Here is a 26,135-nt window from a genome sequence, read left to right on the forward strand (position 1 = left end):
AACATGATAGGACCAGATAGTCTAGAGAGAGGGAAACTAAAAGATGTGGGAACAGACTGCGAGGAGGAGAAACCCTGCATCTGGAACAGCTGTGATGGAATGGCGATGGAGTAAAGATAGCAGATGTTTTTTTTTTTTTTTTACTAGTCCAGTAGAAGGAAGCGGATAGACAGAACGGAATAACTAGAGCACGGAGAAAAGATACAGGAGAGCACGAGCAAAGTAAGGAAAGATAAAGTATTGCAGAGACATTGGATGGTAAAGAGCAGGACAGAGATAAAAAGTAAAAAGATTTGAAGATCGAAAAAGAAGAAAAACAGACAGAAAGTGAAACTAGTACGACAGAGGGAAATGGAGAGAGATGTTAAAGAATGAGAGAACATGAGGGACGAGAGAAAATGAGAAAATAAAAAAACAATGGCAAAATCAGCAAGCTGGCGGATACTAGAGAAGAAAGTGCAAGATGGCAGGACAGTTTGCATTAGGTTTCCTATGAAAAGTATGGTTAGGAAAGCACAGTCACAATCAGGTGCAGAATGATGTTGAGTGGTCAAAGGTCAAAGTTTGGGGTTGAGAGATTAGAGGGGGAGGAGGGGGAAGGCCTTTCCGGTATAGATCGGTCCGTTAGCTAGCCTTAGTTTCCCACTAGACTAACCCATAGTCTCGTCCATTTATGTTAGCTAACTGCAGGGCTAAACCGTAGTCCTCGTTGATGTCTGTTAGCCAACTGCTAGACTATCCCATTGTCCTTATCCATGTCTGTTAGCTTCCCGCCAGGCTAGCTCGCAGTCCACCACCATGTCTGTTAAGCCTAAAGCAGCCAGGAGATTTCCAGGAGATTTTGGTCATACGTTGAACAAAAAACAACTCCCTTCCATCGTTAGGGAGTTTCTGGCATCAATCAACCCCCGAATAAAATCCTTGTGACTTGCACGAGCGGTCATGGCAGCGACGACTCAATGATGACAACAACGGGGGTCCCGCAGCGAGACTGCCATGTGCTACGGCGTTGCGAACTCGCCAGTCCACAGGCCATCCGTGTTTGCTAGCTAGTCGGTCTGTTAGCATTTGCTTCCCACCCGAGCCGTAATCCATATTATTTCATTCTCGTAGCTCGCATTAGCTTCCGACCAGGCCGTAATCCATGTTGATTTTGGTCTGTGAGCTGGCATTAGCTTTCCACCAAGCTCCAGTCCACGTTGATTTGGTCTGTTAGCTAGCATTTGCTTCCCGTCAAGTTATCATCCACGTAATTCGGTCAGTTAGCTAGCATTATCTTCCCGCCGTGCTATAATCCATGTTGATTCGGTCTGTTAGCTGGCTTCCCACCGAGCCATAATCCACGCTGATTCGGTCTGTTAGCTAGCATTAGCTTCAACCTCTAATAGTCCATATGTCCCGGGCGTCCCTTAACCTCCCACTCTCAGCTCCACAGACAAAAGTTACTGGTGGTTTGGCAGGTAGAGCCCTTCTCAGCCGGGGACAGGTAGAGCTTGCCGTTAGCGCAGGCGCACAACTCGTACACAGTCTGTTTGGTGTAGGTGGTGCCCGCCGGCGCCCCCTCCAGGGGGTCCACAGCACTGCCGAGGGGAATGCTGCCCAGCCTGATGGTGTTGGCGTCTAGGAAGATCTGTGGACAGAAAAGAGAGAGAGAGATGGTTTAGAAAACAAAGGCTCTGATTTGAGAGCGTGGGATGTGATGGCTTGTAGAGCAAAAGAAAGAAAGAAAAAGAAAGACGTAGGTCATTAGGAAGAGGAAAAGTGATGGATGTTGAAGGATTAAGGCAACACTGCTAGACCAGTCTGGTGTTGGCACCTAGAAAGAAAGAGAGAAATAAATAAATAAATGTGGACAATAAAATAGGAGACATAAAGCAAGAAAACTGATGCGACAGGGAAAAAGAGAGAAAGACAGAGGGAGAAGTTACTGCTGTAGGGGATTCAGATTGCGTTGGCGTCTAGAACAATCTACAGGAAGAAAGATGGAAAGAAAGTTGTTTTAGAAATAAAAAATAGGATAAAAAGAAAGGGGGGGGGGGGGGGGTACAGAGGAAGAGAGTGTGCGCTGCCGTAGGGGATGACTACTCTTCCTAGACGGTCTAGTCTTGGGTTGGCATCTAGAAAGATCTACGAAGACAGAGACGGGAGTTCGGATTTGGAACGGGCCTCTTGTGATGAAGAGGTAGAGTGGGAGGGAAAGAGGTAGAGGACAAGATAGGTGAAGAGTCATTTAGTCTGGTATTCAAATCTTGTTTTCCTCCAAACGAGAGAAAATCTGCCAATGATGGGAGATCATTCCACTTGTTTCCAGCGCAGTGTCACTTCTTTGGAGAATGTTCTAGAAACAAGTAAGAATATCTTGAAACAAGGCAGACTGCTCCATCAATCGAGACCACTAGATTCACCCCACTGGCAGATTTGATCACTTCTTGAAGGAACGCAAATTTTTAAGACTCGATAGCGGACTAAATGAGCTGCTGAGATGGTGTACAGACTTTTTCTGCATGACCCCAGTTTTCACCGAATTGGTTTCAAAGAAAAAAAAAAATCGGAGAAAACGTCCGAGGAGGTTTTCTTAAACGATTTCCAATGCAACGAGCCCTTCGAGGGACTTGGGAGGAATTTGGATCGATGCGGGCTGGAGGGCGGGTCAAGGGGGGGTTGGCTTTTTGATGGGGGGGGGGGGGGTGGGGGGCAATGGATCGAGGGTCTGTCAATGTGAGGAGTGAGCCAATCAAAAGTCGACCTCAAGTGAGCGCCCTTCCTGCTTCCGTCGAGAGCATTCCACTCACACAGTAAGAGGTGTTAACAATGCCTCCATTCACTCAAATAGCCGATCTTTCATTCAAATATTTCCATTTGCAAAAAGCCACACACCCCCCTAGTAGTGATGATTGAGAGGAATTCAGAATAAGAGAAATAATGAGCGAGGCTGCCTTTGAGAGAGGGAAGAGAGGAAACTGGAATTACACCGGGTCACTTTTTTTTTTGCAGCGCGCGAGATCTGCTCTAATTGTCTGGGAGAACGAGAGAGCGCCATAAAGAGATAGAGCAAAACGAGAGAGAGAGAGAGAGAGAGAGAGAGAGAGGAAGAGAGATATATGTGTGAGAGAAGTGATTTTCCTGCCGTTCTTCTTCCAAGAACCACACTGCTCCTCTCCTCCTCTCATCACTCATTATCTCCCATCATCTCTCCTCTCCTCTCCTCTCTTCCCTCCATCCTCTCCTTTTTTGCCCCTTCTCTCTCCTCCCTTCATTTCTCCTCTCCTCTTCCCTTCATTCCTCCCTGTCCCTTCCTCCCGTCTCCCGATTGAAACAGACTGAGTTGCAAATGAGAACTCATTAAACCGTCTTGGTTACTATTGACCACTTTGCCTGCTTATTTATTTACCACTCAATGTTCAAGGAGGCTCTGCTGACACACACACACACACACATACACACACACATACACACGCCTCGTCCCAAGGCCAGACGATAATCTAAGCAGACATCTGAATCCCCATTATTCATGTTCTTCATTTTAGAGATGAAGCGGGAGGGGAGCGAAAAAGTGAGTGGAAAATAGCTGTGAGTGCAAAAAGAGGGGGAGAGAAAGAGAGAGAAAAAGAGTAATGAGAGGTAGTCAGATGAAAGGATGAGAGGAGGATGAGAGAGAGTCGAATCAGAAGGGGGACGGAAGAAGACGGAGGGACAAAAAGAGAGAGGGAGAGATGAGACGAGATGAGAAAGATGGATGAAAGAAAGGGGGGTGGGTGGGTGGGGGGGGGGAAAGGAGGGATTCAGACAGATATGCCAACAGTGAGGAACCAATTAGTGTAACTAATGGCTTCACATTGGCTGACGGGGCATATCTCCATCTGTATAAACACCACACACACACACACACACACACACACACAGACACAGACACACACACACACACACGACTGTCTGTATGATGGAATCAGAGCAGGCTGAGTGGTGTTGCTCATGTTGCCTTTGATTACCAGTGCAGCTAACAGTGCTAGCACCATTAGCCATGGATATACATAGAGATACATAGGAAGGTAACCAGAGAATAGACTGAGGTAACCATTAAGACACTGTCACTCCCCTATCTAAAGTATAGGGGCCTTGACCTGCATTATTACCTTCCATCTATGTACAATTTGTAAGAGTCCAGTTTTGTGTTTTAGTCAGAAATGCAAAATATTAACAATGACAATGAGCTGTTGTTAGGGGAACTGAATTACAAGGTTTCATCTCTGAACGTGTGTGTATGTATGTGTGCATATTGTATAGCCTATGTGCATGTGTATATGTGCATGTACCCTTTTTCCACCCCCCACACAAAAAAGAACTATCTTACAATACATTTCAGAAGGCTAGTATACAAATATCACAGCAAAACCATAAGTCCTTATCGGAATTTTATAGTGATACCATAGGAGATTTCTTTTTTTTTTTTTTTTTTAAATGCCATGAAGTATGATAAGACTACAAACTCACTATCGAGCACCACAGACACACTGTGAGTCCCTGCAGGGATATTACAGTGATTTTTCGTCAGGGCTGTCCTGCATTTTACTGAGCCCTGTCATCCTCAACTTTCACAGTCACCGGCAATGCATAAAACACTGTTGCATCAACCCTGACAGGAACCGCTTGTTCCAAGTGATGTTCTTGATAGGCACAAGGAGCGGCCTGTCAGACAGTCATAAGAGAGACAAAAACTAGGCTACAATACGCCTAGTCAGTTCTGCTAAGCAACATCTGAAAGCTGAACGGGCTACAGGGGCCGCGGCACTGTGGTATTAAAACCCGGCTGGCAACCGATATACATAAAATGAATGTGTAAAGACTTGTTTCATTTCTTCACGAGGCACATGTCACAAGATTGGGGATAAAGGTTTTTGTTTTAGCACTGTAGTTGTTCAAAAAAAAAAAAAAGCACTGTTTCACTGAAGTTACTGGGACAGCTATCTCATTAGCCTGCCATGCCGGTTGGTTTTAATGAGAAATAGTAACAATGATAACAAGCCACTTTAAGGGCTGCTGAAAAACCCGCTGCTTTTCTCCCCGTGTGCTGTGCACAGGAAAATACCAGACTTAAACTCTAAATGTCAAGGTATGCCTTTAACAGGTCCCCGGTGCACACCTGTCATCTTCCCTTTGGCTCCCCAATAAAAGCTGCCAAGGCTCGGTTATAGCCTTACGGAGGGAGAGGACTCAGTCACGGTTGGCAACATAAACCAAATCTAATTCCAACAGCCTCCACAGCCATAGCAACTAAGACCCAAAATGCACCTGGGCATGGCAATGGGACGGGAGGAGGTGGGGGTGAGGATTGGGGAGGTATGTGTGTGTTTGTGTGTGTTACTACCAAGGAAATGACTGGTATCTCTTCCATAACACTGGAAACATCGCAACAAGAAGATGAGCAAAATGAGTGGAAGGAGGGAGGGAGAGGAGGCAGAGATGGAGGGAGAGGAGGTGGAAGGTAGGGATGGAAGGAGGTGAGGAATGAGGAGGGAGGGAGGGAGGGAGGGGAAGCTGATCACGAGGAGATAGGAAGGGAAAGGAGGATGGGAGAGGGCAATAAGTGAGTTAGGCAAGGGGGGAGGGATAGAGAGATGGGAGGCAGGGGAAAGGTCAGAGGAAGGCGGATGGAAAGAGGGAGATAGAGAGGGTTGTTTGCTGGGTGGGAGGGAATGAGGGGAAAAAAGAAGGGGATGGATGGATTGAGGGAAGGACTGAATTGATTGATGGATGGATGGATGGATGGATGGATGGATGGATGGATGGATGGATGGAGGGAGGGAGGGGATGTGGAAGAAGGGGAGTAGAAGTCATTTGTTGCAGCTTAAGGATGGATTAGGGCTGACATACATCCTAAATTAAAGTGTCTGTAAGTATTAGGTCGGCACATGTCCTTAGCACTATTTTAGAGCGTGTGTGTGTGTGTGTGTTAGCATGAGAGTCTATGTGTGAAAGGACACGTGTGTATGAATATAATAGTGGTTATGCGTGTTTGTGAATAGATATGAAGGAGTGTCTTTGTGGGTGCATCTGTGTACATATAGCAATGTCCATGTATTGCACCTGTGTGTGTGTGTGTGTGCATGCGTGGTTATGCACATACACTCATGAAAAAATGTGTGTATTTATGCGTGTGTGCCTACCAATGATTTATGTATGCATATCTGTGAGTGTATGTGCATGCATATGCATTTATGCACATATACCCATCAGCAAATGTGTGTGTTTATGTGCGTGAGCCTGTGTTTTACATGTGTATGTGCATACTGTCTGTGTGTGTATATGTGTCTATGTGGGTGGCTGGGTGTGTGCTTATGAGTGTGTGTGTGTGTGTGTGTGTGTGTGTGTGTGTGTGTGTGTGTGTGTGTGTGCCTAAGATCATCTTTCTCAGACTTCACTTTAGCGAGCTCGTGGCGCTGGCGTCGAGGAAACGAGAAACATGCGGGAAGCGGCAATTATAGAGGGTCAAAACATTTTTCATGGATGATTTCCTTTGGCACAGCTGAGGAGGAGGCGGAAGAGGGAAGGGAGGCGGGGAGGAGGAGGGAGGGAGGGAGGAGAGAGAGGGTGGGAGGTGAATGAGGAGAGAGAGAGAGAGAGAGAGCGAGGGAAGTGGTGACGAGGCGAGCTTTTCCCAGGATGAAAGCCTTTTAGTGTCTTTCAGCAGATGATGGAGAGAGTGGAGGCGTGAGGCAGAGGGAGGTAGAGACGGAAAAGCCTAACCTTTCAGTGTCTTGGGGAAGAGGAGAAAGGAGGGCAGGAGTGTCTTTGGGAGGAGGAACAAGAGGAGAAAGGAGGGTAGGAGTGTCTTTGAGGAGGAACAAGAGGAGAAAGGAGGGTAGGAGTGTCTTTGAGAGGAGAAAGGAGGGTAGGAGTGTATTTGAGAGGAGGAACAAGAGGAGAAAGGAGGGTAGGAGTGTCTGAGAGGAGAAACAAGAGGAGAAAGGAGGGTAGGAGTGTCTTTGAGAGGAGAAAGGAGGGTAGGAGTGTCTTTGAGAGGAGAAAGGAGGGTAGCAGTGTCTTTGGGAGGAGGACCAAGCGGAGAAAGGAGGGTAGGAGTTTCTTTGAGAGGAGAAAGGAGGGTAGCAGTGTCTTTGGGAGGAGGAACAAGAGGAGAAAGGAGGGTAGGAGTGTCTTTGAGAGGAGAAAGGAGGGTAGCAGTGTCTTTGGGAGGAGGAACAAGAGGAGAAAGGAGGGTAGGAGTGTCTTTGAGAGGAGAAAGGAGGGTAGCAGTGTCTTTAAGAGGAGGAACAAGAGGAGAAAGGAGGGTAGGAGTGTCTTTGAGAGGAGAAAGGAGGGTAGCAGTGTCTTTGGGAGGAGGAACAAGAGGAGAAAGGAGGGTAGGAGTGTCTTTGAGAGGAGAAAGGAGGGTAGGAGTGTATTTGAGAGAAGGAACAAGAGGAGAAAGGAGGGTAGGAGGGTCTTTGAGAGGAGGAACAAGAGGAGAAATCAGGGTAGGAGGGTCTTTGAGAGGAGGAACAAGAGGAGAAAGGAGGGTAGGAGTGTCTTTGAGAGGAGAAAGGAGGGTAGCAGTGTCTTTAAGAGGAGGAACAAGAGGAGAAAGGAGGGTAGGAGTGTCTTTGAGAGGAGAAAGGAGGATAGCAGTGTCTTTGGGAGGAGGAACAAGAGGAGAAAGGAGGGTAGGAGTGTCTTTGAGAGGAGAAAGGAGGGTAGGAGTGTCTTTGAGAGGAGAAAGGAGGGTAGCAGTGTCTTTGGGAGGAGGACCAAGCGGAGAAAGGAGGGTAGGAGTGTCTTTGAGAGGAGGAACAAGAGGAGAAAGGAGGGTAGGAGTGTCTTTGAGAGGAGGAACAAGAGGAGAAAGGAGGGTAGGAGTGTCTTTGAGAGGAGAAAGGAGGGTAGGATTATCTTTGAGAGGAGGAACAAGATGAGAAAGGAGGGTAGGATTATCTTTGAGAGGAGGAACAAGATGAGAAAGGAGGGTAGGAGTGTATTTGAGAAGAGGAACAAGATGAGAAAGAAGTGTAGGAGTGTCTTTGAGAGGAAGAACAACAGGAGAAAGAAGTGTAGGAGTGTCTTTGAGAGGAGGAACAAGAGGAGAAAGGAGGGTAGAAGTGTCTGGTCGGAGAAGGACTGCAGAAGGGGAGGAATGAGGGTGGGAGTGTCTTTAAGAGCAGGAGAGAGGAGAGAAGGAGTGTCTTTGAGAGGAAGAGAAAGGAAGGTAGCATTCCCAATAGTAGGACGAGGATTGGAGAGGAGAAAAAAAGTAGGAATGTCTTTAAGAGGGGGACTGGAGAGGAGGAGAAAGGAGGGTAGGAGTGTCTTTGGGAGGATGTGGAAGACGGGGAAGTAGAAAGGAAGAAGGGAGTGTGGTAACGTAGGGGAGGTGAGAGGAGTATATTTCTGGACCAATGTCACCAAAACGAATGCCTGCACATTAGCACTAGAAAGGCCAAGCTGCAGTCAAATGATGCCTGTTTTGAATTTTACAATTGAAATATCTCAGTTTTCATAATGTCCCTCCAAGACTTTTCCTGGACCCCAATTTCTGTACAAACCAGTGTGGTATCACTCAAGGAAATAGTATTTAGAATTACATTTACTCCTATCTGTTGACGACTTGGTCCTAACTCTATCCAGTGTTAATTGCAATTGGTGATTCGGGAGAGGCGTCCATGCCTCTATAGCAGTGGTTCTCAGCGTGGGGTCCTTGAGGGGGTTCCAGGGGGTCCCCAGCAAACTGATGAATTGTTAAACTTCACCGTTATTTAATTTACAACAAGTGAACACAATTAGAAAATGTAGAAGAATGACTGTTTTGATCATAGTTTCACTGTTATCTCTCTACCTACAATACAGATAGCCATGGAATTCGGGACAAAATCATACCTAACAATAAAATGATTTTCAGATTTGGTTCCGAGAGACGAAATCTTATCAAATGGGGGTCCATGGCTCTGATGTGGACTAAATCAGGGGTCCTTGATATGAAAAAGGTTGAGAATTACTGCTCTATAGTCTTTGACTGAGCAAACGGAGAAGTGAAAGGAGAGAGGCGTGACAGAGGTTGGAAGGACAATCATAGGACAATTTCACCAGCCAGCATACACACTCAAAGATACACACACACACACACACACTCACACACACACACACTTCACCCTCTACGTTCGCCTTTCTCCCTCACCTTGCCTCCCATTCTCCTTTTCTTTCCCCCTCTCGCTCTCTCACGCTCACACACGACACACACACACACACACACACACACACACACACTCCAACAATACAAATAGGTGGGACGTTGTGAAGCTATCTGAGTGTATTACACAGACCATTAGGCTTGCAGAATGGACAGATGTAGGAATGGGAGCTGACAATGGACTAAATGACAGAGGCTGGAGAGAGGCCGAGACTGTAGTAACACAGATGTAGCAGGGACATAAAGCAATATCAGGCTGCTCTACTGTACTACACACACACACATAGTGAGTGATAAAGGCACAGAGGCACACAAAAGCACACATTCACATAGTAATACAGACATAGACATGAAAACAGGGAAACATACAAACACACACACTCATTTTAGGCAGAGAGATACACGCATACATGCCAAGGTTGGGCAGAAAGTAACATAAACCTACTATACTTTAAGTAGTACAACTCAAACACAATGAGAGAAACACAGATCTGGACACACACACACATACACACACAATTGCAGGTACAGACGAATGCATGCATGCAGACACAGAGAGACAGAAATAGACACAACCACATGCAACCACAGACAGCCACGTGTGAACACACACACACACACACCATGACAGACTGTAACACAGAGACATGCACACATAAACAGCCCCACACACACACAGACTCATTACGTCAGACTGACAGTCACACACAGATACACACACACACACACACACACACACACAAAGAGCACTATGATGATTGCCCTTAGCAGTGTAAAGTATAGGTTAATGAATTTCCAAAGTTAATCAAACCTTTGAGAAAATATACTTCTTATAGCTATAGGCTGGCATCAAAATGTGTTCTCTGTCTCTCTCTCTGTCTCTCTCTCTCTCTCTCTCTCTCTCTCTCTCTCACACACACACACACACACACACACACACACACACACAGACACTCAAAGAGTAAAGCCTAGGTTGGACTACAAGACTGTTCAAGTCTCGGGAAGCTGTTCACACTAGGCGACAGGACAAAGATGGGTGTCACACATGAAGACGAGGGATCACACACTACCCAATTCTGTCATTCAAAAACCTTTTCCCATTTGTCCAGAATAATTCAGTGTAAATATAATTATAAAATAGCTGTTCTACCGTTTCTTGCGCCACGGTACAGAAGCTACAGTTTACATTTACATTACAAATGTATTTTCAAGATATACAAGGATAATGATGCTGGAGACTTCTTTCACTTAATTTGGAATTGCTATTTTATCCTATTTCATATGAGATGTATTCCTCCAAATTAAATTGTATAGCAACATATCAAGACTGGAGCAATTGCAGTTGGGAATCTTGCTGATCTAAACTATCTATGTGAGTGGCCATTGCTGTGCTTAAACATGCCTTCTTTTCCGGTTCATTTGCCCTGTATCTAAACTCCCATTGGACGTTGCCAGTGTCACTCTCAGATTTCAGTCTTGGACCGCTTCACGCTACAGATGAAATCAAACATGTTTGCAAAAAATTGTGTCACGCCAAACAGTAGTCAGTCGGCAGTCTTCAGCCCGTTCACACTACAGGATAATCTGCGTGGAGTTGGATGAAAAACACTTTGCACTTGGGAGAAAAAACAGAGAGGTTCTAGAGACTGACTAAGGGAGGAAGGGACAGCTGTGGTAGTGTGTTTTGACAGCCCTGTGTGTGTGTGTGTGTGTGTGTCTGTTTGTGTGTATATATATGTGTGTAAGCGAGAGTACATGTTATGTGTGTTTGTGTGTGCGTGCATATACTGTATTTGCGTGTGTACCTATCTATGTGTGTGCATATGTGTTTGTGTTAGTGAGCGTGCATGGATGCCCTTGTGTAGCAGTTGTGCGAGTGTGTGTGCCTGTGTGTGTGTGTGTGTGTACGCGCTCTGGTACCACAGCATCAGTGGTTACGACAGGGAATTACCCCCCACCAGCATTCTAATTCACACACCATTCTGCTTTACCCGCAGGTAAAACAACAAGCACCAAAAACAAAAAGAGCCAGTCCCAGTGTACCAGCCCAATAACACCTCCAGGCTACAGCGTGTTAATAAACCTCAGCGTTGTGTCAACAAACAATAAAACTCCATGGTAACCTAACTTTGTTAAAACTTTCCGTAGTTAACCCGATTTCACCTCGCCACAGTCAATAAAACAATGGAGAGAACTCAAGTAACTTTTTTTTTTTTTTTTAAATATATCACCGACACACAAATGCAAAAGTGTTACCATGTCTTTGTCTTGCGGAAACAGACCATGCGCAGCTCCTTAAAAAGTATGAAAAAGTCTTTAGTGTCCCTAACTGATATTCCATTGGTCTAACTTTGGAATCATCCTTCACTGTGTTATGTCCCGCCCCAACATCCTGTTTCAACAGGAAATACATCAAATCAAGGAGGTTAAAATACCATTTCATGGGGTCTTCAAAATACATTTTAAATCTTAAAAAGTATTAGAATTTATTAAATGAAATTAGGTGTTATGTTTTTTTTCACTATGCAATGATAGGTTTCTTTGTGCTTCCTCTCTTAGATACACAACAGGGTCAGTTGTTTCAGAACTTCCGTTACATTACGTTCAAATATAAAAAAGCTGGTTTTGTCAGCTTTTTTTATTTATTACTTTGGTTGAATTGGTCTTAAATTCAATTCCAGGTAGCATTTAAAAGGTCTTAAAAATGTTTACATTTTTAAAATTTTAAACAACTCAGCTTTTCAGGAATGCCGCAAAACTGGCTAACGTATGGTGAACTCTGACCTGCGAATTTGAAGCGCTGGCCAATAGAAATGCTGCTTATTGACCTTTGAACATGGAGGCTTAATCGTGGCAGTTTCACATCATCCAATTTTATACAACACTGCTCTAGCACAGTAGAATACAAAAATAAGTAAAGAAGAGATGCAGCGTGGCTTGCAGTCAGTGACACAGGACTAGATATCGCAGCCAATTGGGAACTGGTTAGCTATTAGCTGCTAGCTATGATAATGCTAGCTAGCAGGGCCAGTGTCTTGGTTTATCACTTACTTTAAAAGGTGGAAAGGTATTGTGACCAGCTTCTCCATCAATATCCCCCTGTTCTAAGAAGTCATACAGCCAAACGCAAAGTTCAACATTTTTATTTCTGTTTTTTAAGCATAATGCTAAGCTAACTCTAACCGCAAAGTAGATAACAGTTAGCATCCACCTCAAATGCCTCACACATGACATCATATCCTTTTTTGTCAGAGCGAAGATAATATGATGGGCAAAATCAGTCAATACAATATATATGACATGTCTGGAACCTAAATACGATAGTTAGAAATAGGTCATACAGGTACTTTTATCACGAGTACCCACAAGAAAAAGGCATACACTGAAATAAATATCTTAACAAGTCAACTAGTCTAGTATTGAGTCTTAAAATCTTTGTGAAAGTGAAAACAAATCTGCCAATGGGGTAAGATAATAATATATAACTCCATGTTTCTAAAGCAATTTCCCCAATTTTGAGAGTTTTCTTGAAGCAAGTGACACTATCTTAATACAAGAGAGACTCCGCTCATGTTAGCTCATGTTACTCGATGCAAGAACATTCTTTTAAATTGATTTACTATGTTCATGTGAACGCTTTGCTTTGTAAACGGCAACGCCTTACTGCAAATACGATTTTAAGACTCAATATTACACTAAATGACTTTTTAAAAGCATATTTATTGGCAATGCATGACCCTTGAAGTCCAGACCCAAGAAATACAAGTGGAGATTAATGGACAAAGCATGGCCCTAGCACTGCTGACATTAGGAGTTCCCATACCACACTACAAATATATGCAGTCGCGATGAGGCACTTCAGATAAAAGCGTCCAATAAATGGAATATATGTGGATATAGTGGTCATGTTATGAGCTAAATTAAATGAAAGTTTGATTCATTTGTTATAGAAGTTCAAGGGAAGAGTTTTCAATTAGCATACATGCGCTGCCCTTTTAGAGCACTGCCATACTTCACATTCACACTGGGGAGCTTCCTAGAGAGCATTTCTGTGGTGTGTCATAAAAGTCAATGGAAATCAGTTGAACTTCAAAGGCATTCCTCTGACTTTTGCCACCGCTTTGAGCGAATTAAGGTTCCATGTTTCAATTTGTGAAAGGGTCCATTGTCTGCGAAGTCGTGGAAGAAGTGAGGAAAGCGAGGGGAAAGGACAGGTAGAGTTGACCTAGAAAGACCGAGAGAGGAGTCATTCCTATGTTCCCAGGGTCCTATGTTCCCAGGGTCCTATGTTCCCCAGTTCTACATATGTGCTCTCCCAGGGTCCTATGTTCCCAGGGTCCTATGTTCCCCAGTTCTACATATGTGCTCTCCCAGGGTCCTATGTTCCCAAGGTCCTATGTTCCCAAGGTCCTATGTTACCAGGGTTCTATGTTCCCCAGCTCTATGTAGCACATAATGGGAACCTGAAAAAGATGTTCCCCAGCTCTGTATTCGCTTAATATGGTTAGTTAGGGTTTAGGGTTAGGGTTAAACATAGGACCCTGGGAACGTAGGAACCTGGGAGAGCACATATGTAGAACTGGGCAACATAGGACCCTGGGAACATAGATACACTCCCAGAGAAAGAGGATGTGAAAACAAGTGATGGGTGAAAGTCTTCGGAAAAAGGGCCGTGGGTGCAGAAAGAACGCGTGGGAGAGTAGAGGAAGGGACTGATTGATAAAGAGAAGGTGAAAAATAATCAAGAAAGAAAGAGGCGGGGAGAGAGGCGAGCAAGCGGGGAGACAGGATGGATAGACAGTGAGAGAGAGAGAGAGAGAGAGAGAGAGAGAAAATGAACCACTGAGAGAGAAGAAAATGAACGGGACGAGAAAGAGGGATAGAGCAAGTGAATGCAGGACGGAATGAGAGAGGGAGGGAGATGGAGAGAGAGAAAGGGAGCGGGAAAGAAGAAGAAGAAAAAAGAAAAAAAAAGGCGAGGAGGACCGCAGGAATCCTGAGAGGATCTGTCAGCTCTCGTTGGCTTTGATTTTAATGGAAGCTCCCCTACCTCTAACCCATTTGGCCTTAATTCCAGCGCTGCTTTCCAAACTTTTTAAACTTTAATGGCCCCTTCTTAAGTGCCAGCTGCTGACAACATTGATTTGGCTTTAAGCCCTGCTGTCCCGCACGCCTTTATTTTCTCCTGCAAAATCGACAGAAACATCTATTTTCCGCCCGTCCTCCTCCTCCCGCTCATGCTCATCCGATCCTCCCTCTATCCCCCCTTCATCCGCTCTCCTCTGTTCATTTGATGGTGTCAGCGGTCGGGGGAAAGCTTGTACGAGAATGGATGAAAAGGAATGCTATTTGGATAAGCTGTTCTTTTTAGGGATGTATGTTGGGTCGAGGGTGTTTTTTTTTGCTGCTTATTTACAGCAGGCTGGGTTGTCGGAGAGGTGATATTTCCTTTCACAGCCTGTGGGAAACATCTTTGGTGCTCAGCGCTCATTGCTGTGATGTTGCTGTACTGCACTTCCCAGAGATCACCTGTCAGTCAAGTAGTGTGTCCGGTACTGTGACGTCTTTTTCTTTGCATTTTCTTTGAGTTTCTGTAGGTGGCGCTCTTTTCTTTGTCTGTTCAGCCGTGGTGGCTATCGCTGCTCATGCTAACTACCCGGTTCTTCTTCTGTTTATTTCAAACCATCCGCTGCTGCTGCTGGGAATGTAAAACACATCATTTTCTGTGCAGCAGAGGAATTCTCCTGGGAAAGACCTGGATCCAATGCCGGGTGTTTGTGCTGCGTTCCAGACATGTCGGAAAGTCAGCCCCTTCGAGTTGGAATTCCAATGAGGAAACTCAGCCAACCCTAACATCACGTTACCATGGTGGCTACACTGAAAACGCTACACAGCATTGTGTTTTACATGTTTATAATCCTCAAAATACACTTAAGTTCGACTTTCAGCATTACCTTAAATCTATCAAAACACCTGTGTGGTAAATTGTTAGACATACATTTCATTTACAAGTAGTTTACTGTGCTAACTAGCTAGCAAATGTATATCATAGCTTTTGTATTGAGAACAGTATTGTACATTGGGCACAGAATCTCGCGGGTGTTGTTTCTCGCCTGTTTTCCCCGAGCTGGGCCACTGAATGCACCGAGGCTGTAATTACAATTTACCAGCAGGGAATTTCCAACATCGAATGGAACGTAGCATTTGCAAATGTAAAACCTTTCATGAACTGGGTCTAGGTTGAATCACTATAGTGTTACATCAATCGACGAAAGAGAGTAGCAAAACGGACATTTATGTGACGATGTCACAGAATATTACTTTAACAAATGCACGAGCCGTCAATATGTCAAAAAATTCTGTGACCTAGTGATCACGCGTTTGTGTCTCTAACTCAAGGATACCATGTGTCCTCCTATAAAACGGACTTTTATAAAAATGGATTGCCTGGTCAGGAGACAGCTTTAGACATTACGTCAGACAGCACTCATGTCATAAAACGCTTTAGTGGTACAGTGCAATCTCTAGAGAGGAGAAGAGCCGGGACAGACATGCAAACACACACGGAGAACGACAGTTACGTAGACAAATGGCAGAGCAGGCAGACTGATGGAAAAAATACTAGAATGGGACGGTTACTTCTCCTCCTGTATGTCTATATGTGCGCCTGTTTGTATGTATCTGTCTCTCTACATGTCTCCATGTATTTAAAACAATACTGGCTCTGAAAAAAAAGCCTGCAAATGCCCTTGAGCGGGGAAGATTGACTTTCCCTCATAGCAAAATCAGCTTTTCAAATGGCTGAATTCTGCCTTTCTTACCGACGGTATGCAGCAATTCTCCAGACAATGATCAGTATTGTGAGCGCAGAATTGCATGCGAAATCATAATGCATACATATTATATTATATAACCTAGAGCTGTTGCTGGTGTGGTCACCTTTTGTCCTTGTTATTTTAGAATTTTTTTTTTTTTTTTTACACGTAAGTAAGCGTATGAGTAAGAATAATAACGCAGGGGGAAAAAAAACAAAGAGGCTTATAATATAACCAGAGTGATGAAAAACAAAAAGTTGGGTAACGGAAACGAATGAAAAAACAATACAAAAATACAACATACCTAATGCAAAACATGAAATCAAAAGAAAGTGTCGCATTTGTCATATTTGAGTGGGAGTTTTGAGTCGGGTGTGTGTTTGCCTGTGTGTGTGTGTGTGCAGAGAGGAGGACAGGCAGGAGAGAGAGATGGTTTGTTGTCCTACTGAAGAAAACCTTCAAGTAGTAGCACCACTTTGTGGTTTAGGCTGATAATACGGGTGTATTTTTACATCAAAAATAAAGTCTAGTGCAGCTTTAAAGATGGACAGAACATTTAGTTGACTCATTCACTTTGACACTGACCACACTTGACATTTTTCTTCGACCTGCCTGTCTACTAAAATACGAATGAATGAATGTGATAGTTTGTTGATCCCTGTAGCGACGTTCTCTTTTTGCTTACACTCAAAGAGGTCGAGGTCAGATAAAGAGCAGCGTCCTTATAGCTGGTAGGGATTCAGTGTCTTCCTCAAGGACACTTCAGCAGGGTGAAGGCTTGCACCCGGTTTCGCTGGTTGAAAGATAGTCTCTCTAAGCACCGGGCCAAGTATTGTGCTGTGCTGCCAGTTGCTTTGGTGACAGCTGCACAGTCACAGAAGGTTAAGGACTCATCTGTTTGCATCTCAGCTGGTATTATGTGGTGTACCGTTGTGCCTGTAGGTTTAATACAAGAAGGAGGTCACCCTGTTCCACTCCAGTATATCAGCTTGTTGGTATAATCATACCCCAGGTCCCTCAATCCTTACCATTGGCGGTTCTAGACCATTTCAACCGGGGGGGGGGGGGGGGCAGGCTGGGGCCAGTTGTACTGGTAGAGGGGCCAGTTACATTAGACCTTATTGTTCTCGTATAGTTTTCCTCACTGCATTGCTGGCTAAGCTATAATGTTTGTTTTTATCTAAAGCCATAGTAATTAATACATAATTTCTTTAATTTTAAACCCACCCACACAGATCAGGCGATTATATTATGGTAATTCAGCCAATTAATGCATATTATGTTAAAATAGACTATATAACTATATATATAATAGAATATATAATATAAAAAATAGCATAGGGATGTTTAGGGCTACTCAACATGTGATTAATCAAGCTATATGGGTCACTATATATAGCAATATATATAGCTATATATTGTGAGCCATAATAGCTTATTGATTGATCACACATGAGTATGTCTAATTTATCACCCGATATGTGCGTTATTCTTATTTTCACATTACTGTACAATTTGGTGACATTATGTTAACCTGTTCACTTGCTAGAAAAATCCTGCTTGGAGAAAAAAGGATAAGGACGAAGATGAAGTTATTGGATTCCTTACCAAAACCAGGGTTTGTATCCCACCATAATGGCCATCTTTTTTTTTTGAGTAACCTTGTTTCTGTGTCTTCTGTTTGCCTTGACTGTACAGTATTTGTAAACTTTGTTTTTAAAAAAAAGTGCTACACAAATAAAGCTATTATTACTGTAATAATAATAACCCTTACAGAAAAGTCACATATGAAAACCCACATGTGAATTCAAAGCACATGTGCCTTTTGGACGCAATGGTTTTCATAATGTGAGCATGTGAAATTTCCCATTTTCCATATGAAACAAATATTGTCACATGTAATGGCAATTGAAAACGTGAAAAATTTTCACACATGAAAAAAAACAAAAAACACTTTTCACCTATTAATTGAAATTTTCACATCTGAAGTAAGAACTTTCAAATTTGATGTCAGAATACAATGTGAAAAGGGAATAATAATAATAAAATGAGATCGACTTCAAAGCCAACAAACCTTCCTTATGGTCACAGATACATTTTCTCTAGGTCAATATAATTAGTGGGCATTTCTGTACATTTATTTGCACATGCTGATAAGGTTTCACATGACATTTCCAAATCAATACCTTAGTGTACAGAGGGTTTCTTTTTTTTTTTTTGTGCATCTGGCTAAAGGATGCCATAGTAAAAGGTGACCAGGTTGAGAAGCAGTGCACCACAAGTCATTCATTTTCTAAAGCCTTTTCATGGTATCAAGCCTTGCCAAAGGCCACATCGCAATCCATGTAACACCCTGCTTCATGCTATTGTTCACCATCAATAGGGAGACATCTAGTTATGCAGGGATGACAGAGAGAGAGAGAGAGAAAGAGAGAGAGAGAGATAATGGATGAACAAAGAAGAGAAAGAGACAAAAGAATGAATGAGGGAGAAAGAGCGAGAGAAAGAGAGATGACAAAAAAGAGGTAAAAATGATAACACCCCCCCCCCCCCCGTCTTTTCCCTATGAAGTGACAGCCGCAGTGATGTATAGCCCAGGCAGTGGGAAGTTAATTAGATAGGCTGAGTTACTACGAGATGAAGGACTGAGAGGAAAGGGGAGGAAAGGAGGGAGGGAGGAGGAGGACAGGAGGGCAGAGGAGATGAGAGGAGGAGGAGAGAGAGAGCAAAAAGGCGAGAGAGGAGAGAAAAGAGAGGGAGACTAGCAGGGGAGAGGAGATGGTCGGAGTTAAGAGGAGTGAAGAGAGTCGGGGAGGGAAGTAGAAGATAGGAGAACAAGGACGGGAGGACAGAGGAGAGGAGAGAGAGGAGTGGCGATAAGAAAAGGGAATAGGAGACAGACGTGGAAAGGTGAGGAGGAAGGTAAAGGGGAGGAAAAGGAAAAGTGGAGGAGCTTAACTCCAATACAAAGGGCTTCATTTAAAAAAAAGTCAATTGTGCCATCATCCAAAGGCATGCAAATATGATAGAAACACTGAAAGCGATATCTACAGTATCCAGTATCTTTCGACCTCTGTCGGCAACCAGTAGGAACTGCAACAACACTGACAAGTCATTTTGTCATTGTTTACTCAAAACACTGGTGAAGTTTCCACATATGTCCACATAACACACAGCAAGTTAGCTACAGCGTTGCCAGATGTACGATAATTATCGTATTTGTGCGATAATTTTGCCCTCTGTACGATGTACGATCAATAACGGCAAAAGTCCCATAATGTACGATAATTTGATCATTTTGTGCCACTTAGTATTAAGCGGATAGTAAAATATGGATCGTACGTCTGTGTTTACACATCTCTTCTCACGTGACGTCTTTCCAGCCAATCATGCTTGTTGTGATGATGAACGTGAGTCCCGTGATGTGAACGTGAGTCACGTTCATCATCTCAACAAGCATGATTGGCTGGCTGGCTGGCTCATTTGAAGAGAGTTTGCACGAGTCGAGAAAGTAAACAAAACAGAAGAAGAAGAAGAGTTGAGATAGCTTACTGCTGCATATACGATAATTTTAAGCCTCTGGTACAATACTTTAACATTTCCCATCTGGCAACGCTGGTTAGCTAGTGCAACTCCATGTCAGCCTTCTCCAGAACAGCCGAAGTGAACGGGAGCTGGTTCTTAAGAGTTCCAAAAAGGGAAAAAAAAATGAACATAAAATTATTCCAAACAGCTCACGCAGCATAACCCAAGTGTTCTAAAGCCAAACAATTGCACTGAGAGTCCAAAAGACTTATATTTGCACCACTATTTCGCACAAGTCTTTATTAAAATGGTTGTTTTTGAAAGCACTCACGCTGGTTCACACAAGGACAAACTTTTTTTTTTTTTAACCTGAATATACGGACATGTTTACTCATGTCACCGCTCGAGCAGCTGGATATCTCAGGAAAGGGTAGCCAGTGTTGGTCGGAGAGCGTGCATTATGGGATGTTGCGTGTTCATACTGTGAACACGTGACACCCCATGTGTGGGGACGTGTGGGTGCGCACAAGTGTGAATGCTTCTGAATGCTATGGCTCTAGTGAAGACTTGCGCTAAATACTGGTGTATATACAGGTCTTTTGGACTCACAGTGCAATCGTTTAGTTTCAGAACACTTGGACTATGCTGCACAAGCTGTTTGGAGAAATTGTACAGTCATTTTTTGCTCTTTTTGGAACTCTGAAGAACCAAGACCCATTCACTTCAGTTTAGGAGAAGGCTGACATGGAGCTGCACTGGCTAACTTGCTGTGTGTTATGTGGACATACAAAATTCACCGGTGTTTCGACCAACATGAGGGAGAGTAAATTACAAAAGTTTCATTTTTGGGTAAACTGTTCCTTTAAGTCACAGTTTTGCAATAGAGAGGTGTTCTAGCTAATTAGAGCAGTGAAAAGGTAATATGTCATGCTTTTTTGGCTGACAATGTTTTTGTTCCAGAACAGCACAGGCCGGAAAGTGAGTTTCAAAAGCCAGAAATCTCAGCACCTGGCAAAGTAATCATGGAGTCACAGGTTTTGATTAACTACACTATCAACCCCCCACTGATATATTATGGTCAATTTGTGTTATGGGGCAATAAAAATCTCACTTATTTCCCTTACAAGAAAAAAAGTCTTGATGTTCACTGCTCAATATTTCAAAAATACAAATGATTATAACATCCTCTGTCACTCTCTGGCAGAGGTCCACCTTGTTCTTGGTCCAAGGACAAGCTTTAATGTGTCGTCTGCACTGCTGAGCAGGTGACTGGATGTCATCTGCCCTCCATCAAGCAACTGCATGACACCAGAGCGAAAGGAAAGGACAGAACGGCTGCCATCAAACCTGCCCAACCCAGGCAACCATCTACCCAGAAAAACTTTCCTCTGGGAGACAGTATCGGTTCATAGAGACCAAGACCACCTGCCACCTCACAAGCTCAGCCTTCCTTAGATTCAGCCCCCTGCAAACACCCACAATCCCTCAGGGTTATTCCCTGTCACCTCCTGTAAACCCACTATTATTACTGTTTATAACTGTGCTATTTATTGCAAGGGTGGAAGAAACAATCTGCAATTACTCTTTTTACATTAACTGAGTTGCTTTTTTGTGTACTTGTACTATATGTTTTTCACGTCGGTAATATTACTGTTACTTAAGTGTACAGCATGTTTTGACTGACATATTGTACTTGCTACATATGAAATTGTATCCATTACATTTGCATCAGAAATTGGCATAATCATAACATGTCTGCATCCTGCACAAGCATGTTTGTTAAGTAACTAAAATTTAATGCTCAAAGTTATCCATAATATTAGCTTAGTCAAAAACATCCATCCACCTATGGTGTATTTGATTTGTATTAGCTTGATTGTTGTCTAGCTAGTTCGCTAGCCTTGCTAGCTAGTCACATAGCTAATAGCAAAATAAACATAGGCTAAATGTAGTAAAGTTATTGAATAATGGAAATTAGCATTTTCAATTTGCTTTGTTTACTCTGAGTACATTTTAAATTAGCTACTTTTCACTTTTCCCTAAGTAGATTTCTACACCAGTAATTTTACTCTTACTTAAAGCTACACTAAGCGATTTTCCGACATCTAGAGGGTGACAGAAACCGCAACACATTTTGTAAACACACAATGAAACTACTGGGCGATGGAAGCCCTTAAGGACAAACCGTGCATAAAGGCTAATGGCTAAAATAAACCTACGGAGAAATTTCGCCCGTTACCAGTCTCGCTTCGCCAGATTTTTCTCCCGCTGAAGGTTACATGTCCCACAATGACAAGTGAAGAGGTAGGTAGCAAGTTTACTAGTTTAACAAGTTTACTCACTCGCTTCATGGATTCTGCCATTGCCAAAAAAATGTTCAGCAAGGGGAGGGAGAGAGCACCGTTTTCAAACAGCGAGGGAGGAGACAAGCTAGTTTTTAAAAAAAGGAAAAGCTACAACTCAAGGATATTTGTTTAGATCATTACATCTCACGGAAATCTCCACGTAGCACATGCTAGTTTCAGGATTGGTTACAGGGTCTGAAATCGCTTATTGCAGGTTTAAGTAATATTTCAGCAAAGTAAAACCTACTTCCACTTGAGTAAGACATGTTGGCCCTCTTTCCACCCCTGATTCATTGTTACTTATGTAATATTTGTACAGCCTTGCACAACTCACACTGTCTGCACAACCCTGAGTAACTCCAGCCTTGGCACACCGCGCCTCTCTTCAGCCCCTTGAATTATGTCTATGTTCTACAAGGCACATAATTTATTTCATGTATTTCATCTTATTTAGTATAATTACCTCATGGTACACTGGTCCAAACCACTCTACACTCTCTACGCTTCCCTCCACAGCTGCAAATATATTGTATGCCACTCTGCCAGGCTGATTAAATGTATATTTATAGAGCGCCACAAGGGCAAAATTCCTGTACATGCATTTGGTAAATACAGTAGTTCTGCTTCTGATAAAAGGTTATTATTTTATTAAACATAGGTCTTTAGTTTGCCAATGGTATCCTCATAATCCAGTGATTTTTCTTGCTTAATTCAAAGCCATCACAAAGCTGTATCAGCACAGGTGTCACAATTATGACAATTTTCAAATTACATAACACTGCATTGTGTTTTGTATGAAAACACTATTTTTGCATTTGGTATTTCCAAGAAAATTGTAGACAATCAACACAAACTGCTCTTATGACATCCCAATAATTGCTTTCAGAATTCACAACTTTGTCATCTGGGCATACGGGCAGATTTGTGTCTAAGAACTTTTCGCCAGTGGGGCCCAGTGAGCGGAGAGGCCATGAGGAAATGAGAGGGGAGGAGAAAAAGAGGAGAGAAAAGGAGAAAAGAGGAGAGGAGATAAGAGGAGGGAGGAGAGGAGAGGAGAAAAGAGCAAAGGAAATGAGAAATGAGTTGAGAGGAGAAGAGTATCAAACTTTCACTCTTGTTGTTTTCACAGACTTCTATTATCTAGCGCCCGGTGTCTGTGTGTGTGTGTGTGTGTATGTGCACGGGAGAGAATGTGTGTGTGAGAAGCGACGAGAAAGACAGTGTGTGTGTGTGTGTGTGACTGACAATGACAGTGACTGCGGCGAGAGAGAGGCCCATTCTTCTGTTAATTACTGAGTTAATGACACACTATGCTCCACTGGACACGCAACATGGCAGGCTGACGCATACACAGACACTCACACACACACACACACACACACACACACACACACACACACACACACACACACACTCACACACAAGGATAATGGCAAAGTCTGCTTCGGTGCTCACGCAACGTGGCGGGCTGCTATGCAAAGAGCTTGACAGTGAGATAGCAGGCTAACAATGACACACACACACACACACACACACACACACACACATACAAACACACACACACACACAGCAGCAGCGACTGACAGGGAACCTCATCAAACCAGCTTTAATGAAGTCGCTTCTCCCAAATAGAGGAGGGGAAGAAAGGAGGGATGGGAGGAGGAGGGGAGGAAAGGAGGACAAGGTCGCCTGGATTGATGACGCTCATTAGCCTAATAAGGTACTTTAATGAAGCGGGCCCAACACTATAGAGTGCCGCAGTGTCTAAAGACACACACACACACACACACACACACACACACACACACACGTGCACATCACTGCTAGTTCTTGTTGTCTCTTGTACACACACATGAACAGAGCTATTTTTGTCAGTTTCTCTCTTCTCTCTTTTTTTCTCTCTCTCTCAAACAGTGATATCCACACACACACACACACCTGAGCCTACTGATAACCCCGACACTCACCTCTCCCTCTGAGGACTGGAGGAGCAGGTCTTTCCTACAGGAGGCCTTGAAGTCTCCCACTCCAGCGCTGACCTCCACCCCCCTGGGCGCCTCCAGGGTCAGGGTCCGGGTCGGGGACTCCAGCCTGGGAACAAGAAACTCACTTTAATCGTGGTGTTAGCTATCAGGGTGGTGTTAGGTAGTCTTGTGGCAACCATTAGACTTGCCAACCTTTGGCGGCTGTTGCTCAAGGTCAATAACTATCCACTAGTTGACTTTGAACAAGGTGCCCAATCCTCAAGTTGCTCAGGCAACCAGCAGTAGAAGACTGGTTGTGTTGGTAAGTTAAACGGCCTTAAACATGCTGCTGCTGTAATAAACAAGTCAAGACTGAAGGGGTTTGCCTTGTTATGTCATGCCTTTTTGAACCTGGTACTCATTTTTACCCATTTTTACCTCAGCCAATCGAGTTGGACTGGGGTTATGTTTTCGCCCGCTGTTTGTTTGTTAGCAGGATGACTCTAAAAGTTATGAATTTTGCACGACTTTGTGGAAAGATCGGTCATGGGGCAACGAAGAACCGATAAACCTGTCATACCAATTGGCCAAAGGGGGTGTAGCTTCTCTTAAGAATTACATCATGTACAAACGGATTTTCACACAACACCATGAAACTTTCTATGTCTATCAGCAGACAGAAGAAGAGGCAAACCCTCCATTATTGGCCCAATCAAACAACATGGAGGCACTGGAGAACTCATTTTCCGGTTTAGTCATAACTGCCAAAACTTGGTAGGCAGATCTAATGACCATTGAACAGATATAGAGCCGATTGGTCGTATGGTGTTGCAATAATCGGCTAAAATGCTTGATAGTGGCTAGAATTCATGCAGGTGTATCTCATGTCCCATTTCAGTTACAGTCATGAAAATGCGTGCATCTCCTGGTGATAAAGTTGGTGAAAATGCGAGATGTGGAACAGGCATATCTTGACAATTGCATAGTGCTGGCGGAGGTATGCTGCTGTATGATGCAAGTGATAGTGATGGAAAAAAAAAACATTTGTTGGATAAATAATGATGTAGCAATGTTTGTTTCAAAAGGTGTTCAAAGGTACAATGGCAGAGTGATGTGTCTCTGCAGAGAATGATAAGCTGAAGTCTTTCAGATCACCTGAATACCATCGTAAAACTCATACCAGGTTTTAGAAGTTTCACAGGTCATCAACTGCTTTATTGTGCACCCAGCAAAGAGGAGAAAGTTAGAATGACTCTGAAATACTTTGGTTAAATGTGCTTGTTTTCGTGTAATCTCTTTGGTGGGGGTTTTCTACGGTTTCCTTTTGTTTGAGCAGAGTTCTTGATTGATTTTCTTTTTTAGACGCATTCTGTGATTTCAACGTTCAGCAAACCTTTTTATTTGCCCTTGTGCATAGAAGACACCTGCAAAAGACTAAATCTGCTCTTGCTAAATGAAAATTGTTGAATTGCATTGCTCAAAAGCACTCTGGTCCGGGGTGGCGTCCACTCCCCTGAGAGGCCGTGGGGTCAGCGTCTGTGTCTGGGACTCAAATCTGGCAAAGTAACAACAACACGAGCACGGTGGCTAGAGATAAGGACGGCGCTTTGGGCAAAGTGCTTCGGGCGAAGTGGACAGAATTACAATTTATTAGGCGGGAACGCGACAAGTTCCCTCGCAAACAAGATCAAATGCGTAAATTTAGAATAATGCTTTGCTCAAGGGTGCTTTGGCAGACACGCTTCGCCTTAAGGGCACTTTGGCAAGGGTGGGGTCTCCAACTCCCCAGTGAGAGTTTAAAAGGGATAAAGTATGCAAGCTGTAGGGTAGATGGAACTGAACTCAGGAGATGCTTCCATTCTGTAGCACAAGAGCACTTTGGCTGAGGGCGATTGTGCAGAGCTCCTCCAGTTAACGTCCTTCACTTGACTCCGGTTCCCAGGAGGGAGTAAATGAATTACCTTCCTCAGAGGCACATTGGCAAAGGGTGATTCTCAGGCTCGGGGTTTCAATCTGGAGAAATAAACATTAACAGCAGCAATACAGCAACTCCCTTGGCGGAGGTTTTTTCGGGGTTTGGTTGCACCCGGGTAATGAGCGTGCACGTTAAAAGATATTTTGGTATTTCAGTAATGCTCCCTCTCTGCTATCAGGTTTATTAGAGTGTATTCTCTACTAGGTGGTTAGGCAGCTTTATTGCACTGGAAAAAATTCACCTTGACAAGTCATTTCGGTCTACTATTGAGTCTTAAAATGCTATTTTTTCTTTAAGCAAGTGAAGAAAATCTGCTAATGTGGTATGGTAATC

The 26,135-nt window shown here is 43.6% G+C and overlaps 1 protein-coding gene across 1 annotated transcript in view; it reads right to left on the bottom strand.

The window, feature by feature from the left end:
- Positions 1-1,423: 1,423 nt before the first annotated feature.
- Positions 1,424-26,135, bottom strand: part of LOC139655803 (zeta-sarcoglycan-like) — a 74,124-nt gene continuing 49,412 nt past the window's right edge. Inside the window, exons 4-5 of the mRNA XM_071533169.1 lie at positions 23,831-23,954; positions 1,424-1,630 (exon numbers count right to left, since the gene is read on the bottom strand). Coding sequence (XP_071389270.1) covers positions 1,424-1,630; positions 23,831-23,954 — 331 coding nt within the window. The remainder of the gene's footprint in view (positions 1,631-23,830; positions 23,955-26,135) is intronic.

This window comes from Centroberyx affinis, unplaced genomic scaffold, assembly GCF_046629955.1.
Source record: "Centroberyx affinis isolate AG114_WGS23_722 - 3 ecotype Tasmania unplaced genomic scaffold, CSIRO-AGI_Caff_v1 ptg002332l_1, whole genome shotgun sequence".
NCBI lineage: Eukaryota > Metazoa > Chordata > Actinopteri > Beryciformes > Berycidae > Centroberyx > Centroberyx affinis.